At 44.7% G+C, this 14,637-nt stretch overlaps 1 protein-coding gene across 1 annotated transcript in view; it reads left to right on the forward strand.

Moving 5' to 3' along the window:
• The window catches only part of INPP5D (inositol polyphosphate-5-phosphatase D), an 85,739-nt gene that overhangs the window by 33,161 nt on the left and 37,941 nt on the right, over positions 1-14,637 (forward strand). The window contains exon 4 of the mRNA XM_006261813.4: positions 12,816-12,966. Coding sequence (XP_006261875.2) covers positions 12,816-12,966 — 151 coding nt within the window. The remainder of the gene's footprint in view (positions 1-12,815; positions 12,967-14,637) is intronic.

Genomic DNA, 14,637 nt, shown 5'->3' on the forward strand with positions numbered 1-14,637 from the left:
GCTGCTGGGCTGGATTGGGAGACTTGCTTCCCTGTGGGCAAGCATTGCTGGTGGTGTGTGAGCAAGCTGAGTGGACTGGAGCAAGCATCACACTGCCCAGGTGCCTGACGTGGCTCCTTCTGAGCAGCAGCTGGAGGCAAGGGGGCAGGCTGAGCTGAGCAGTGCTGCTGCTGCGTGGGGTGCGGATCAGCCAGGACCAGGCAGGGAAGAACACTGCTGTGAGCATGGGCGGGGTGTGTGTGTGTGTGTGTGGTACCCCCTTGCTCTGGGCAGTCACCCACCTGTAAGACAGGCCCTGCCCTAAATAATAAATTTATAAATTGTGTTTCCTACCTTTGTATCTTTTTGCGTGAATTTTAGGTGGATAGGATAAGTCGGATGGTAACAAGGCAGACAGACCTTGGATGCCTTAACTTTTTATTTCCAGACAGTCTGGTGCTTGAGGTACCCCTTGAAAAATTCCAGCTCTTCATTTTTACTTTTTTTTTTTTGACTACAGAAAAATAATAAAGAGATTCTTCTGTTGCAAAATAACTCAGAATGACTACACAAGGTCAATGCATTTACACTATGGATTCCTATTTGACATCTCTGGGTTTATCTTGTGAATTATGTTTGCACACCTAACAGTGCTAACATTGTGTGGTACCCCGCAACACCCTAGAAAGGATCTCAAGGCATCCCAGGATTCCATGGCACCCTGGCTGAGAAACACTGGCCTAGAAAGAGTTGTATAATTTGGACATTTAACAAGTCTTTTGGAGGGTCTGAATGATGCTGGAGTAAAATATGAGGAGTAATGTAGAGGATGGTTCTTGAATTTTTAGAAGTACTGAACAGCCACCCTCTGAAAATCAGGCTCTTTGAAGGCAACTCAAATTGGGCACCACGAACTGCTACCTTCTTGAAAGAATAGGCCCAAGTATGTCATGTTCCATGTCTAGAAAATATTAATGCTTAACAGGAGTAGCAGGGACTCTGCAGTTCCAAGTGATTTAACTTCGGAAATTATGATAAAGGAATAAAAAAGATGTGGGTCTAGTTTATGAAAACAGAGTTAAATCTGACTCTCACCCTTCAACTCTAAGATGTAGTTCACATCCATACCCAAATTGAGACCAGCTTCACATCATTCCTAGTAGTAGAGCAAGAGGTGTCTGTGTCTGAGCCTTTGAGCAAAAATGGATTGTTTTTAGCAATTACTGAAATAACTATCATCAGGCATACATTTTTGTACTCAACCAAGCCAGTCAATGCTGAACTTTCTCAACTCCACGCTTATACTCAGTATGAAAGACAAAGCAAAAAGCTCTTGGCATAAATATTTTCCTACAAAAATATATTAAGTATAGGAAGAGTGCTAAACCTTATGTACAGCTTCTCATGACGTCAGCGCTGTTCTTCAATAAAAGCAGCAGGTGGTAGGAGCAGAAAGGCCTGGTGTCCTTCAGTTAATTTCTAAAGAGCAAGATGGAGTGTTTCCAGTACTGTGTTGGCATCTGATTTACATCAAAAGAAGAAGAGCTAAAAAGTAATGTGGTGACTTCATTATAGCTTAATTGTAAATTTGTTCTCCTCTCCCCCAATAATTGCCTCTTCCAGGCCCTGTAAAATCCACTGGGCTTCTCTCATGCCCCTAATTGCACAGTGTTTAATTTCCATATTTTTAGCCCTACATCTTGCATAGAAAAAGCCACTATCTCAAAATCAAAACCAAACTTTTTTTAGGGTCAAACCATTAATGAAATTTAACATGATCACTGGACTTTTCATCCTGAATTTACGCTGACAAATTCTCCAAGTGCCAGACTCTCTGATCTAATGTCTACAATCCTCCTCAATCCTCTCTCTCACTTCTAGGTAACTCCAGATTCACCCTTCATTTTATCTAACTAACTCCCAACCAGGCAGAAGTCTTGGTCCAGTGTCCAGGCAGCAATAATTTAAAAGGGTTGTCACTGAACCCTTCTTGAGACAACAGGTGATGTTTCCTTGATGTTAGCTGATCCTCAAAAGGGGAATGGGGGGTATGTGTGCGCGCATGTTTGGATACACTCCCTCCTGTTCTTCTACAACCAAGTAGCCTAAGTTGTGTTGAAAACAGCTGAAGCTTATGGATGTCTTGTACTTTGGGAAGTAGCTGTTTCTCCCAGCTGTGAATCCTTTCCAAGGTCACATTCCTGTGAAACACTACTAAAATCTTAGCACAAGTTTGGATCTAAAAATAAGAGTCATTTGCTGAAAAACTAAAGGGCTGTTTAGATAAGATGTTTAGATAAAGAACTTACCTAATGTCTGGTAGGTGTTGCCTTCAGCTGCTGAGACAAACACAAAAGCTTAATTGAGTGACAGGCAAAAGGCTACTTGGGAAATGTTTGCTATGCTACCTTTACCTGTCTTTTTGGCCCCTTTCTTTTTACAACTGGGTAGCACTAATTTAGAAGTTACCTGATTTTCAGCTTCCCCTGAAAGTCATAGGGCAAGTTCTCTGCCACTTGGAAAATCAGGCTGCTTTACTGAAGTACCTAAACATGATTTTAAATTATATGCAGGTTAGATAGAACAAGTTGCCCTTAAGCAATATAGCCAGATGATCATTTTCCCAATTCCTCCTTGTTCCTTGGCCTGGGCTTGGGAAAACACTTCCTCTTCCCCTAAGGCCACAGCCTTCCTTTGCTTTCTATTTATAACACAATTGTAATGAACCCCTAATTTAACCCCTTCTTTGCCTATCTTGGGTTGATTTTTAGGTCTTGTATAGTAGATTTCATCATATGTGTACAATCCTCCACTAGTCCTCTCAAGGTAAGCTGAAACGTACTTCTGAATAAGGCTACCAACCTATTTTGGTGGCAAGATGAGGTTACTTAAAGAGAAGTCAGGGCAAAGGAGACTAAGGTTAGGGCCCTGTGTGCCTCTCAAAGAGAATGGCTTTGAGAGGTGGAGAGAGGAACTACCAAACATGATGTTGAGAGAGTAGTCAGAAAGATAGGAGAACCATGAGAGGACAGATCTGTGACAGACAGAGAAGGAGAGGATGTCAAGGAGGAAGGAACGATCAGCAGTGTTAGAGCCAGCTGACAGCCTGAGGTAGGTGAATTTGGAACATGGGCCATGAAGTGTAGCCAGAAGCAATTCATGGGAGAGTTTGGTGAGAGCAGTTTCATAAGAGAAGCAGTTTGGTTATAAGCTATTTTACAGTGAACTTAGAGGAAGGGGGAGAGAAGACAGTGGCTGGAGGCATGTACGTTTGAGGGTAGTGATTCTGAGAACAGCAGATACGAGGCACAGCAAAGTCTTTAGCTTGGAGGGGCTGGAGTAGATACGACAGATAGTGACTTGGGGGAAAGGAAGAAAGGGTTTTGGGAGTGAGGGATGGAAGGAAGGTCATACTGGATTTTTCTAGCTTCTCCTTGATGAAGTTACGAAGATCCTGGGCAAAGTGAGAATGAGAAGGGTTTGAAGGAGTCCTAGCATGTTGAGCTGTATGAGGCCTTAGGAGGTCATCTCATCCATCCTCCTGCTTCCTTTTCAGGCATTAGAAATATATTAGACATACCTATACACCCTGAGAGATGTGTGGAATTAAACAAGTCCAGTGATGGGGATTCCACAGCCTCCCTGCCAAAGTTCAGTGCTTTACTCTCTTTATCTCCTTATAGCTCATTACCCCTTGTCCTGCCTTCAGTAGAAAGGATGATAATTGTTCTCCATCCCCCTTTTAAAACCTTCAAAAACCATTATCATGTACCTCCCTCCCCCCAGTCATCTTTAAACAAACCTATTTCTTTCAACTTTTCATAACGTGTTTTGTGTTCTTTGTTTGCTGCCTGTTTTCTTCTGGCTTTTCTCCAATTTGTCTGTGTAATCACCGTAACTGGACACAGTACTCTGCGGAAGCCTCACCAGCGTCAAGCAGAGTGGAATAATTGCCTCATATATCTTGCAAACAACACTCCTGGTAATACATCCATAATGACATTTGTCTTTTTTGCAACAACATCATTGTGTTGACTTATGCAGTCTGTGAACCATTCTAATCCCCAGGTCATTTTCTGCAATACTACCCCGTAGCCAGTTATTCCCTGTTTTATATTGTGCATTTGATTTTTCCATCCCCCCCCGGTCATGGGTGAGGAACATCAGTATAAATCTGGAGTAGTGGCCCAATTTTAGAGGAATTGCTTTGGATTATAGAACTGTAACTGAGGCCAGAACCTGCATTTTTTCTGTCTCTGACACCCTGTTAACTAGGGATGTGATATATTGCCTTAGATATGATGCTTGTGATTCATGTTTCTAATGATTCAGACCAGTTCAGTTGACAATTGAGACATTGGTCTGTCCTATAATGGTCTCACAAAGCAAGTCATTAGTAAGCGAAAGGGAAAAAAGGGATCTTGTTAATCTGTGTGTGTGCTTGCATGCATGTTGTACATTTAAACTGCGTAATTTCAGTTGCTCTCTGTTGCTGTGTAACTCTCACTTCTGCTTGCATTACCCATTTTCATTTCTATTTTTCATCTACAAAACCAGAGAAAATGTGTGTGAAACTAATATTCCCCTTGGGCCAACTTTTGCCATACAGCACATTTCTCTTACGGAGTTTCAGTTCAAATGTAACATCAATAATATTTTTTTGTTTTTGGAGCCCAGATACAGAGAGATTTAAATGGTAGTTGCATATTTTATTATTCACTGCTGTTTTGCTTTTCTAACCTGTGACCCTTCCCCATGAGCTGAAGCACAACTGAAACATCATATGTTCCAGGAACGTGTTGTTTTCTGATGGTTAGAATTGTTTGGATAGCTACTGGGGAGGCTTCTTCAGGAACCCAAGCATTAGATACAGCAATGTCATCTTTACTTCTTAAACTGACAAGTATTGTTCATCTGTGCAGTTCCCCTTGATTCTGGTTGTGTATCAGGAACAGAGCAGTGATCTCTTGGGACTGCTCAGAATCCTAGAATGGCAGGGAAATGAGTTAGAGTCTCAGATGGCATCCATCACTGATAGCTGCTGGATACCTTCCAGTTGGGAATGAAGCAGTGACTCACACCTGGTACGTTATATTTGTTCTCCTGTCCTTTTCCCAGGAGGATAAATGTACACCATGGTGTATCTTGTTGTGATAGCTGTCTTTTGTTGCTGTATGTCCAGTGCTATGTGTATTTATGTTAGAGGAGACCAGGAAGGGCACCAGGTTGGTGGGATGGCCTTTAGTTCTTGGAGAAGCTCTGCAGGTCAAACTAGCCCCCAGCTCTGTCTCCCGTTCGAACACACCATGCTCTGATCATGGGAGGTCCCTTGGTACCAGAGGAGCAGAATAGATGGCTGCAGTCTTCTTCTTTTACAAGTCCTTGCAAATAATCATTTCTTGTTGTGCGTATTGGGCAAAACTGATGTGTGGCCATTCTTGGCAGCTGTGGCCTTGTCCAGAAGGGGAAGGCGGAGGGGGGGGAGGGGGGGGGGCACTATCCTTGTGACTAGTTGCCATGCAGGTTGGAATTTCCCCAGCCCTTTGTTTGTGGTTGGGTTCATGGCAGCTCACACAGAGTCCAGTGCCTCTGGTTCCTCTTTTCCTTACTTTATTTCTTGCTGTCTCTTCTCAGTGGTTCAGTCAGACACTCAGTGCCCTGCAGAGTGCTCCAGTATTGAACTGTTGTGGCTGTCCTCCATGCAGTCCCCTTCTTTTGACTCCAAGTGTGGAGAGATTTGTCAGGGTCTGCCAGACCTTGCCCCATAGTGTGAGGGTGAGAGCTACCTGGGGGGCAGACGGCTGGGAGGTGAAGGGTGCTGCTCTTTGATGATGCTACTGTGCCCTCTGCTTCTAAAAGAGTGGCTTGCAAAATGGGAGCTGTGGCCGCTACACTAAGCTGCTTCCTCTGGCTGCCATAGAAACCAGGAAATCTTGAGAGAGAAAGAGAAAACACCATGTATGGTAGCAGGAGTGGTTAAATCCTAACTTACCTCCCATTTATACCAAGACTGAATCTGGCCCATAGAGGGACCCCTGGGGAACAGAGTTTTGCAGGCTAACGAGATTACTTACAGAAGCACAGACAAACTGGGAATCAAGGAAGCAAACAAAACTGAGGTGGACCCTGGGACATTGTACTATGGTAAAAGCAGGAGACAGCTCGGGGTGGGGGAAAGAATGTAGGAGACAGATGGGAAGTTGTGGGGCAGCCATGGGCAGGGGCAGCTTGGGGAAAGTAATAGGCAGAATGCTGTTGGGAGGGAACTAGAAAGTATAAAAATGGACCTGGGAGCAGTGGAGGAGTCAGGGAGAGCAGAAGAAAGCTTTAGAGAGCAACTGAAGAGTCAGAGGAGGATAGAGCAACCACAGAACACTGGTCTCTTGTTACATTGGCATGCTCACTGCCGGTTGCTGCCAGGAGTGGAGCTGAATCTGTTGTGTTGCACGTGAGGAAAATTTGAAGGAGAATGCCGGTGTAGACCAAGTCTACGTGACTCTCCATCCCTGTCAGCGGGGAGCTGGCTGGGCAGCAATGCGAGAGCATGCTGTGCACTCCCCAAAAGTGGCAAAGATGTACTCTGGGAATCCCCAGGAAGCAATCTGGTTGAATCAGCCAAAATGCTTCTTAGCAGGGCATCTGCTATAGCCCAGATCCTCTGTGCTCCTCTTCACCAGGGGCTGTTGCTATAAAATACATTTTAGTTCTTCATGACAAAGTGAGAAGACAAGTGTGAAATGCTTAGTACATTTTCAGTGACCGACATATACCCAAATAGCAGAGCTGTCTGTTCAGCGTGGGTCGTCTCCAAGAGGTGACCACTTTAGAAGGCTGTCTGTGACAATGCCTAATGTTAAATGTATTGAGGGACGATAAATCAAGACAAGAGCAGCACAGAGCTATAGATGTGCATATGCTTGGTTTTTATTTTAGTTTATCTTCCTCTTAGAGAAAAAAACTGTACATATTATTTTAGTCCTGCATGATTTATACTTTGGGAGACAAAATGAAGAAGGTGTAGTGTCACTCATTGTGAGGCCGGGTTAGAGTCTCACAAGCTAATTTTAAGGGGTAATTTTGCTTCTTTAATTATTGTCTCATTGCCTGTCCCATCTATTTCCATCTGATGTCTCTTAGACTTATAGATTTCATAGACATTAGGGCTGGAAGGGACCTCGCAAGATTATCGGGTCCAGCCTCCTGCCCAAAGGGCAGACAGTCAGCAGAGGTCAAATGATCCCAGCAAAATAGGCATCCAAGTGTTTCTTAAAGGAATCCAGAGTAGCAAGTACCACCTCTAGGGGGAGTCAATTCCAGGCCCTGGGGGCTCGGACAGTAAAGAAGTTTTTCCTTATGTCCAGCCTAAAATAGTCTTGGAGGAGTTTGTGACCATTGGACCTAGTCTTCCCATGGGGTGCCCTGGTGAACAGATGTTCTCCCAGTTCCTGGTGCACACCCCTTATATACTTATAGGCTGCCACCAAGTCACCCCTGAGCCTATGCTTTTCCAAGCTGAAGAGTCCCATGCCTCTCAGCTTCTCCTCATAAGTCTTGTTCTCTTGTCCTCTAATCATTCATGTGGCTCTCCTCTGGACTCTCCTGAGCTTCTCCACATCCTTTCTGAATTGTGGAGCCCAGAACTGGACACAATATTCCAGCTGTGGTCTCACCAAGGCCAAGTAAAGTGGGAGGATTGCTTCCTGGGTCTTGTTTTAGAGGCACTGGAAAATGCAGGCCAGAGTTTTGTTTGCTTTGCTAGCTGCGCCATGACATTGGTGGCTCATGTTCATCTTGTGGTCAATCATGACCCCCAAGTCTCTTTCAGACGTGGTGCTTGCTAGCATAGCACTGCCAAGCCTGTAAGTGTGGTGTGGGTTCTTTCTCTCAAGGTGGAGCACCTTGCATTTCTCGGCATTGAACGCCATCAGGTTTTGACCCACCCACCTTGTAAGCCTGTCAGGGTCGACTTGGATTGCCAACCTATCCTCTAGGGTGAGCGCACTTCCCCATAGTTCGGTGTTGTCAGTAAACCTATCCAGTCCGCTTATAATGCCCAAGTCCAGATAATTTATAAACACATTGAAGAGTATAGGCCCAAGAACAGAGCCCTGGGGGATGCCACTGGTTACTGTGCACCAAGTTGATTTGGTTCCATCAACTATTACTCTCTGGGTCTGTCTATGGAGCCAGTTCCCCAGCCATCGGACTGTGAAACTGTCTAGGCCACAATTCCCCAAGTTTTACATGAGGACATCATGGGACACCAGGTCAAAGGAACCTTTTTGTTCTGTATTTGTAGGAGCCCTTGCAAAATGGGCCCCTGCTTTATGAGGAGAATTCTTAGAGGCTACTGTAAAACAGATAATTAATAATGATCAGATGGGGTGCTGGACCATGTCTGAGTCTCCAAGGTACTATTGCAAAAATAATAACTGAAATTTCAGAGCAGATAAACTGCTGTGGTGGACAACAGGGAAACAATAGATTGACCAAGTTCTCTTGCACTGGAAATTAATTGATTTCAGGATTCTTTTCTATTACAGACTGGATTAAGGAGTTATATTTCCATAATAGCTTTCTTGTCATTGAGTCCCTGAGTCTAGAAATTATACCCAGCCAGTATCAATATATGTAAATGCCTGGTGTGGATTCATAGGTCCAGATCCTGTTTCCATTTTTACTGATGCAAACGCAAAGGAACTCTCAAAGTCAGTGAAATTATCCTGGTTTTACACTCCTACAGGTGAGGGCAGAATTTGACCTGAAATGTTATGTAGAAGCTGAAACATGAGGGATATCAGCTAACAACTTGTTGCAGCATCTCTAACCTTATTTAGAAATGTCTTTACAAAGATATCACTTCTTGTGTCTGCCTGTACCTGCATGAATGTGACACTTTCCACAGTGCCAGAATCAGAAACAGGGCATATTGCAGAACACCCTTGCATACAGGAAAACAGACCTTTTGACTAAATTCTCAAAAGCAACCTATACATTTTTAGTCAAAATGTTTTCCTTTCAACCTGCTTAAAGACAGATAGAGATGTTAGAAAAAAATGTTCTAAACATTACCTGTTGACAGCAGACTGGAGTTGTTCATTTGTGCATGTTTGCTGAACATGTTGCCAGAGCCAACCCTAGGGAAAATGGTGCCTTGGGCAAACTTGTATTTGGTTCCCGCCTCTCTGGGGCTTCTCTTCCCCTCCCACTCCCCCTAGGAAATTTTCCTGTCCCTAACACAAGTTTTAGTTTGCAAGGAGCATCTCAGGCTTCAGTGCATGCTGACTGCTTTATACTCACCAGCACTGGTGCCAAGCTGCAGAGGAGCTCCACCCAACAGGCCAGGGAGCTAGGCAGAGTGTCTGTCTTTGGCAGGGACCACACTGGCTGCAGCCCCATGGAACCAAAGTGCAGGGAGCAGGAGCCTGTGATGAGTGGCCTGTGAGTGTTGGCACACGGGCGTCCAGAGCCCGGTGACCTCCACAGGACTCCTACAGAGCCTGACATGCAACTGGCCACATGGAGGCAAGACTTGACCAAAGCCCTTTCCTGCTCCCCCCTATGGGCTGCTGGCCCCAGCCTGGGGCTCCCTGCATGTGCCACCCCACTCCACCAAGGCCCCCTCCACACACCGCATTGGTGTCACATGGGACCCTGAGCAATGCCCCAGACCAGTACTGCTACCTGTTGCTTGTGGCACCTGGGTACGCATATGTGCGTGTGCTCACATGCGCATGTGTGTTATGTGCACATGTGTGTGTATGGCATCCCCCTGACTACAGCAACCTGGGTGGCTGCCCACGTCACCCAGCCCTAAGGCTGCCTCTGCATGTTGCTGTCCTAATTTCTGGCCTGTGATGTTACTCTCTTAGAGAAATTAAAAGGATTCTTTCAAGGCATTTCTCTGCTGGTTATGGTTTTTGTCAGTGTTTCTCAGATTTAATCTTTTTTACTATGTCTGACTCTTATTTGGTCCTGTGTTTAATATTAAAAAGCCCCATGAACAAGATAAATATGCACAGAATAAGAGGTGAACCAAAGACAAATATGTCTTTTAAAGGTAACACGTACAGATTAAATGATTCTGAGACAAGATTTCATAAAAACTGTGTTCGAAGCTCCTGTATGTTAATAATGAGAACATACTTTGAAAAATAAATGAACATGCCTCTGGCATCACCAGTGTGAGATTGGGAATCCAACTATGAGGATGTACTCATCTATTTTGTATTCAGGGAGCAACTTTGATAATTAAAGGATAAATGTGTCTCATGTGAAGTCTAGCCTCAGACATCTATAATCCCATGAGTTTAGTGTCCACTGAGTGTTCCCTCCTGTTGGTTTTGGGCACCTCCCCACTCCCGGACATACACTGCTCTTGATGGTTGGCCTTTAAGCCAATAGGATCCTGACTAGACAGGGAACCACCTGCCCTTGGGCTGTTCCCTCATTCCTGCATCAGGTTCTGGAGGCTGCTTTGCTTCCTGCATGTGTGGGAACTTCTTTGGATTAATTTCACAGTGGGGAAAACCTCCAATCTGCTGTCCCTGCCTGACAGGATGATGAGAACTGTTTCCATTAGGAACAATACTTCCTGCAAAGCAATTGAGCTGGTGGATAACGGCTTAACTGAGCATGCTTATGCACTGCCATCTGTTTGGGAGCTGATGGTATGTGCTTGTAATTTCAGAAGCAGCCATGGACAGACACTCCCCTTTCTTGGCTTTGCTCACTGCCTGTGCAGCATGGGCTAATGGACTGTCAGTTTGTGTGCTGCCACCGTGAGTCAGTTCTTTTATGTTATTAGGACTGTGTGTGAAGGCAGAGCATTGGGATGACATGAATGGCAGCTGTAGACTGGTGAATCTGGCATATCCAGATTCAATGGCAACTTCAGACAGCTTTGCTTCTGAGGACTCTGCATGGTTAACTCCTCAGATTTGCCACCTTTTAGGATGCAGTGTCTGACTTTAATGGCCCAGATTGTCTCTCACTGGTGGGAGGTCCAGGCCAACACTTCCCAACATTTTACAAAGCCTCATCCAAAAATATCTCTTGGACGAGGAACTTCAGCTGTGACAAGGACAGGTCAGATTTGGGATGGCATGGACACTAGGTGCGCAGCTGACAGCCCAGAGATTGCAAATTCAAGGCCATAGCAGGAGTTCTCACAGCGTGACTGGGTCAGATTTCATCAGTTCTGTGAATTCTGCTAAATGCCATGTCACAAGAACATGCAAAAGGAAGGAAGGGACTGGATCCATCCTTTAGCAGAGAGAGGTAGTTAGCTGTATTAGGCAGAAGGTAGGGTAATGTTGTAGTGAGCATGTTTATTATTACCCTGAAATAGAATAGTTTTCTGATAGCATACTGTTAGGTTAACAATAATTTGGATTATTAAGAAGTATTAGCTTTGCAGCTGAATACAAGGCATGACCTGTGGCCTAGCAATGCCGCTGACCACAAGGCAGAATGATGGCTAAGCCTTTGTTTGTGTCAAGTAATCATTTTAACTGTTAAGCATTTTCTAAGTAAAATGCAGCAAGTGGATCTGTGTCTGTGTGCTGGAAAATCAGCTACAGCAAGAAGCAAAATAAGACAAAGAAGCCATTGTTCTAAGTACAGTGTCCTTAAGAAGTATCTACTACTGTGCAAGGTTTTGCTAACATATCATAATGTTACTGCTACTTAACTTCTAGCTTTTAAAAAGTGCTAGTTCAGCTTAATAGAAATATGCTGTTACAAAGATTTGTAAAGCACCGCCCAAGTATTGCTTTTGTTAACCCTGTAGTCTTGCCTTATTGTAAAAAGTATAAAAGATCGCCCCACCCTTGAGGGGGGGGGGCATTTTGCCTTTTGCTGGCTTTATAGTCTTTGCTCTAGCAAATAAATAACTGTCAGTTCTTTACCCGCGTTGTCTAGTCCCTATTGCAGCTAGATAACGAACTTTAGGGAGTTTTCTTCCACCACAATGTTGCACTTTATAGACTAAGTGAATCAGAGAACACACTGTGCCCACAAACATGGCTCCCTGCATCTCCTTTGGAATACCTCTAATGTGGACTACATCAGCCTGTAGTTCAGTTTTTGCAGTGCGTTTCAGACCAGTGATAGCAAAATGGGAATCGTGGTCACAGACTTCCAGGCTGTCACCTAAATAGAAGTACAGCTTATGTACTGGACCCACAAAGAATTCCAGGAAACAGCCTGAGCCTGAAATCCTCTGCACCTTTTGGGGACTTAACAAATAACATTTGAATATTGCTTTTCAAAGTAAATTCAGCTTTTAAAGGACAGGTTTAGTTCTTTTAAGATCCAAAGGACAAGCATCAGGTTCAGATGGGAACCAGCTCCTCTAAAAAAAAAAAAATCTAATTACTTATTTAAATTCCTAAATATGTACCTTAAAACCCTGTCTAGGTTTCTTGTGCTGATTAAAAGAGAGAATACAAGAATTGATGCTTGGGAGACTTTTTTATTTTGCCTTTACAGGCCTTCATTACTTGGAAGTGAAACATACTTTAAAATTAAACTGAATTGAAAATGGGATCTCTTCCATTTAGCTCTGCTGAATCTCTGAGGTTATTTTTGCTGAGCCTGGCTGAAGCATAGGTGCATTTCTGTTTGGGTTTGTATACTATGAGCTGTTCTGCAGAGAACAGCTGGGGTCAGGTGGACAGTCTGAAAGGTGGCCTGGCTTTCTCCGAATTGTTAAAAAAAACCCCTCTGAATGTTTTTCCTCTCTCTGCTTTTCCTCCTGTGAAGATTGAGATTTCCACGGTAGGAATGATCCCCAACAGTGTCTGACAACATGTGTGTCCTGTGGGTTATTGCAGGCCTCAGAAGGTGTCCCAGTGAAGTACTTCGACACCCTGGAGGAGCTGATAGAATTTTACAAGAAGGAGTATATGGGACTGGTATGGCACCTCAAATATGCAGTGCAGCGAGAAGAGGAAGATGCAGGCGATGAACCAGAGGAGGATGCAGGTGAGATATCCAGGGGAAGAGTGGATGACATGGATCCTAGATGTTTGCTCTGAGCTGGAGAAGACATAGTACTGGCAGGGGTTTTCTTAGTTCCTCTGAACCTGATTCTCAACAGTGCAGAGCACCTATAGTTTCCTATCAACTGCATTCGATGGGTGAGTGCTTGGTGGGATACCTAAATATTATCCCCCTTCATGCCTCTGCACTATGAAGTGTGTCCCTAACAATCAAGAGACATTTAGATATCACTTTAATGAGACTCATATCTCACTCTAATGAGACAAGCAAATGGTACAAAGGTGTGTTGGATGCATCACCTACAGCCGTGTTTGGAGTTTCCAACACAGTGCCCCCATCATCAGTAACTGGATTTCCTGATATTGGTGGTTGAAGAGGCCTGATGTGGTGTTGCTTGATCAGATTTCCTCGTGCCTGGGGACAGGAGAAGCTGGCTGGTGAATGGCTGATGTCAACTTCTCCACTTGGGTTTTTTTTAAACAGAAATCATAGAATTGGTGACCTCCACATATGTGCCTATTTGCAGTACATTCTTGCTTTGCATGCACACATAGCATTGTCCCTACATGGAGCACCCACTGTAAGCACTGTAGGGTATGTTGATTGTTATGCCTCTCCTGTAGTGCCCAGTATGGCCCCTGGGACCAGGGGCATAATCTCTATAATATCCCTTGTAATACAATATTTTACTGCATTTAGCCTTGAGATCTCTAGTGGGCTATTACTGGCTGTTCCATATTCCACATATCCAAAGGGAAGAAGCAGCATTGTGGGCAGGGAAGCATGCTGGCAGCCTTTTTCTGCTGTCTCTAGAAGATTCATGTTCCAAACCAACGAGATAGGATGGCCAAGATAGGATGTGCCATTTGGAGCTTGCATCCACTTTCACATGAGGATTGTAACTTCAGTCCATTGCTCTAAATGAAGTGCAGTACTAGTGGAAAGTGAAGAGTTTGGTATATTGTTTTACTCCAGTAGCAGTCAATCTTCTGGCCATCAGGCCAGAGCCGGTTTGCAGGCCAGATCAGGCCCTGCACAGTCTCTGCCTGGCTCACACCGGCTTTATGCTGGGATTGGGCACTGGGGCCCTGTGCTGTCCCTAGTCAGCCCTGCAAACTGGGATCAGGGCTGCCCAGTGCACTAGGATCAGGCCCTGGAGCCTCATACCATGCCTGCCTCCTGGGATTTGGCCTGACAGCTCTATTGCCCTGCGCTGCCCTCACCTAGCTCCATGCACCAGGATTGCACCCTGAAGCACCCTATGTGCCCAGTCCAGCACACAGGGCCATGCTATCCAGCCCACGGGGCTCCCCATGGGTCTGGAAATTTGGTAGCAGGGGAGTGGTGCCACTACACCCCTGCTACCAATTTTTTTAACCTTTGGGGAGCTCCACAGGCTGAATGACCCAGTGCCAGGGGCCAAATCTGGCCTGCAGGCTGGGGGTTAAGCACTCCTGCTTTAGTTCTTCAGCAGCAACTTTAAAGTGAGGTTTCTTGGTCTGGATTCTAGTGACGGTCTGCATTGAATTTAAGGGTTATATGGCCCTTTTAGAAGAAATTAAAGATAACCTAATGTTGTGTGAGAATTTTCCTCTCCCTAACACAAATTTTAGTTTGCAAGGAACTTCTCAGGCTTCAATGCATGCTGTGTTA

This window comes from Alligator mississippiensis, chromosome 7, assembly GCF_030867095.1.
Source record: "Alligator mississippiensis isolate rAllMis1 chromosome 7, rAllMis1, whole genome shotgun sequence".
In the NCBI taxonomy this organism is placed as follows: domain Eukaryota; kingdom Metazoa; phylum Chordata; order Crocodylia; family Alligatoridae; genus Alligator; species Alligator mississippiensis.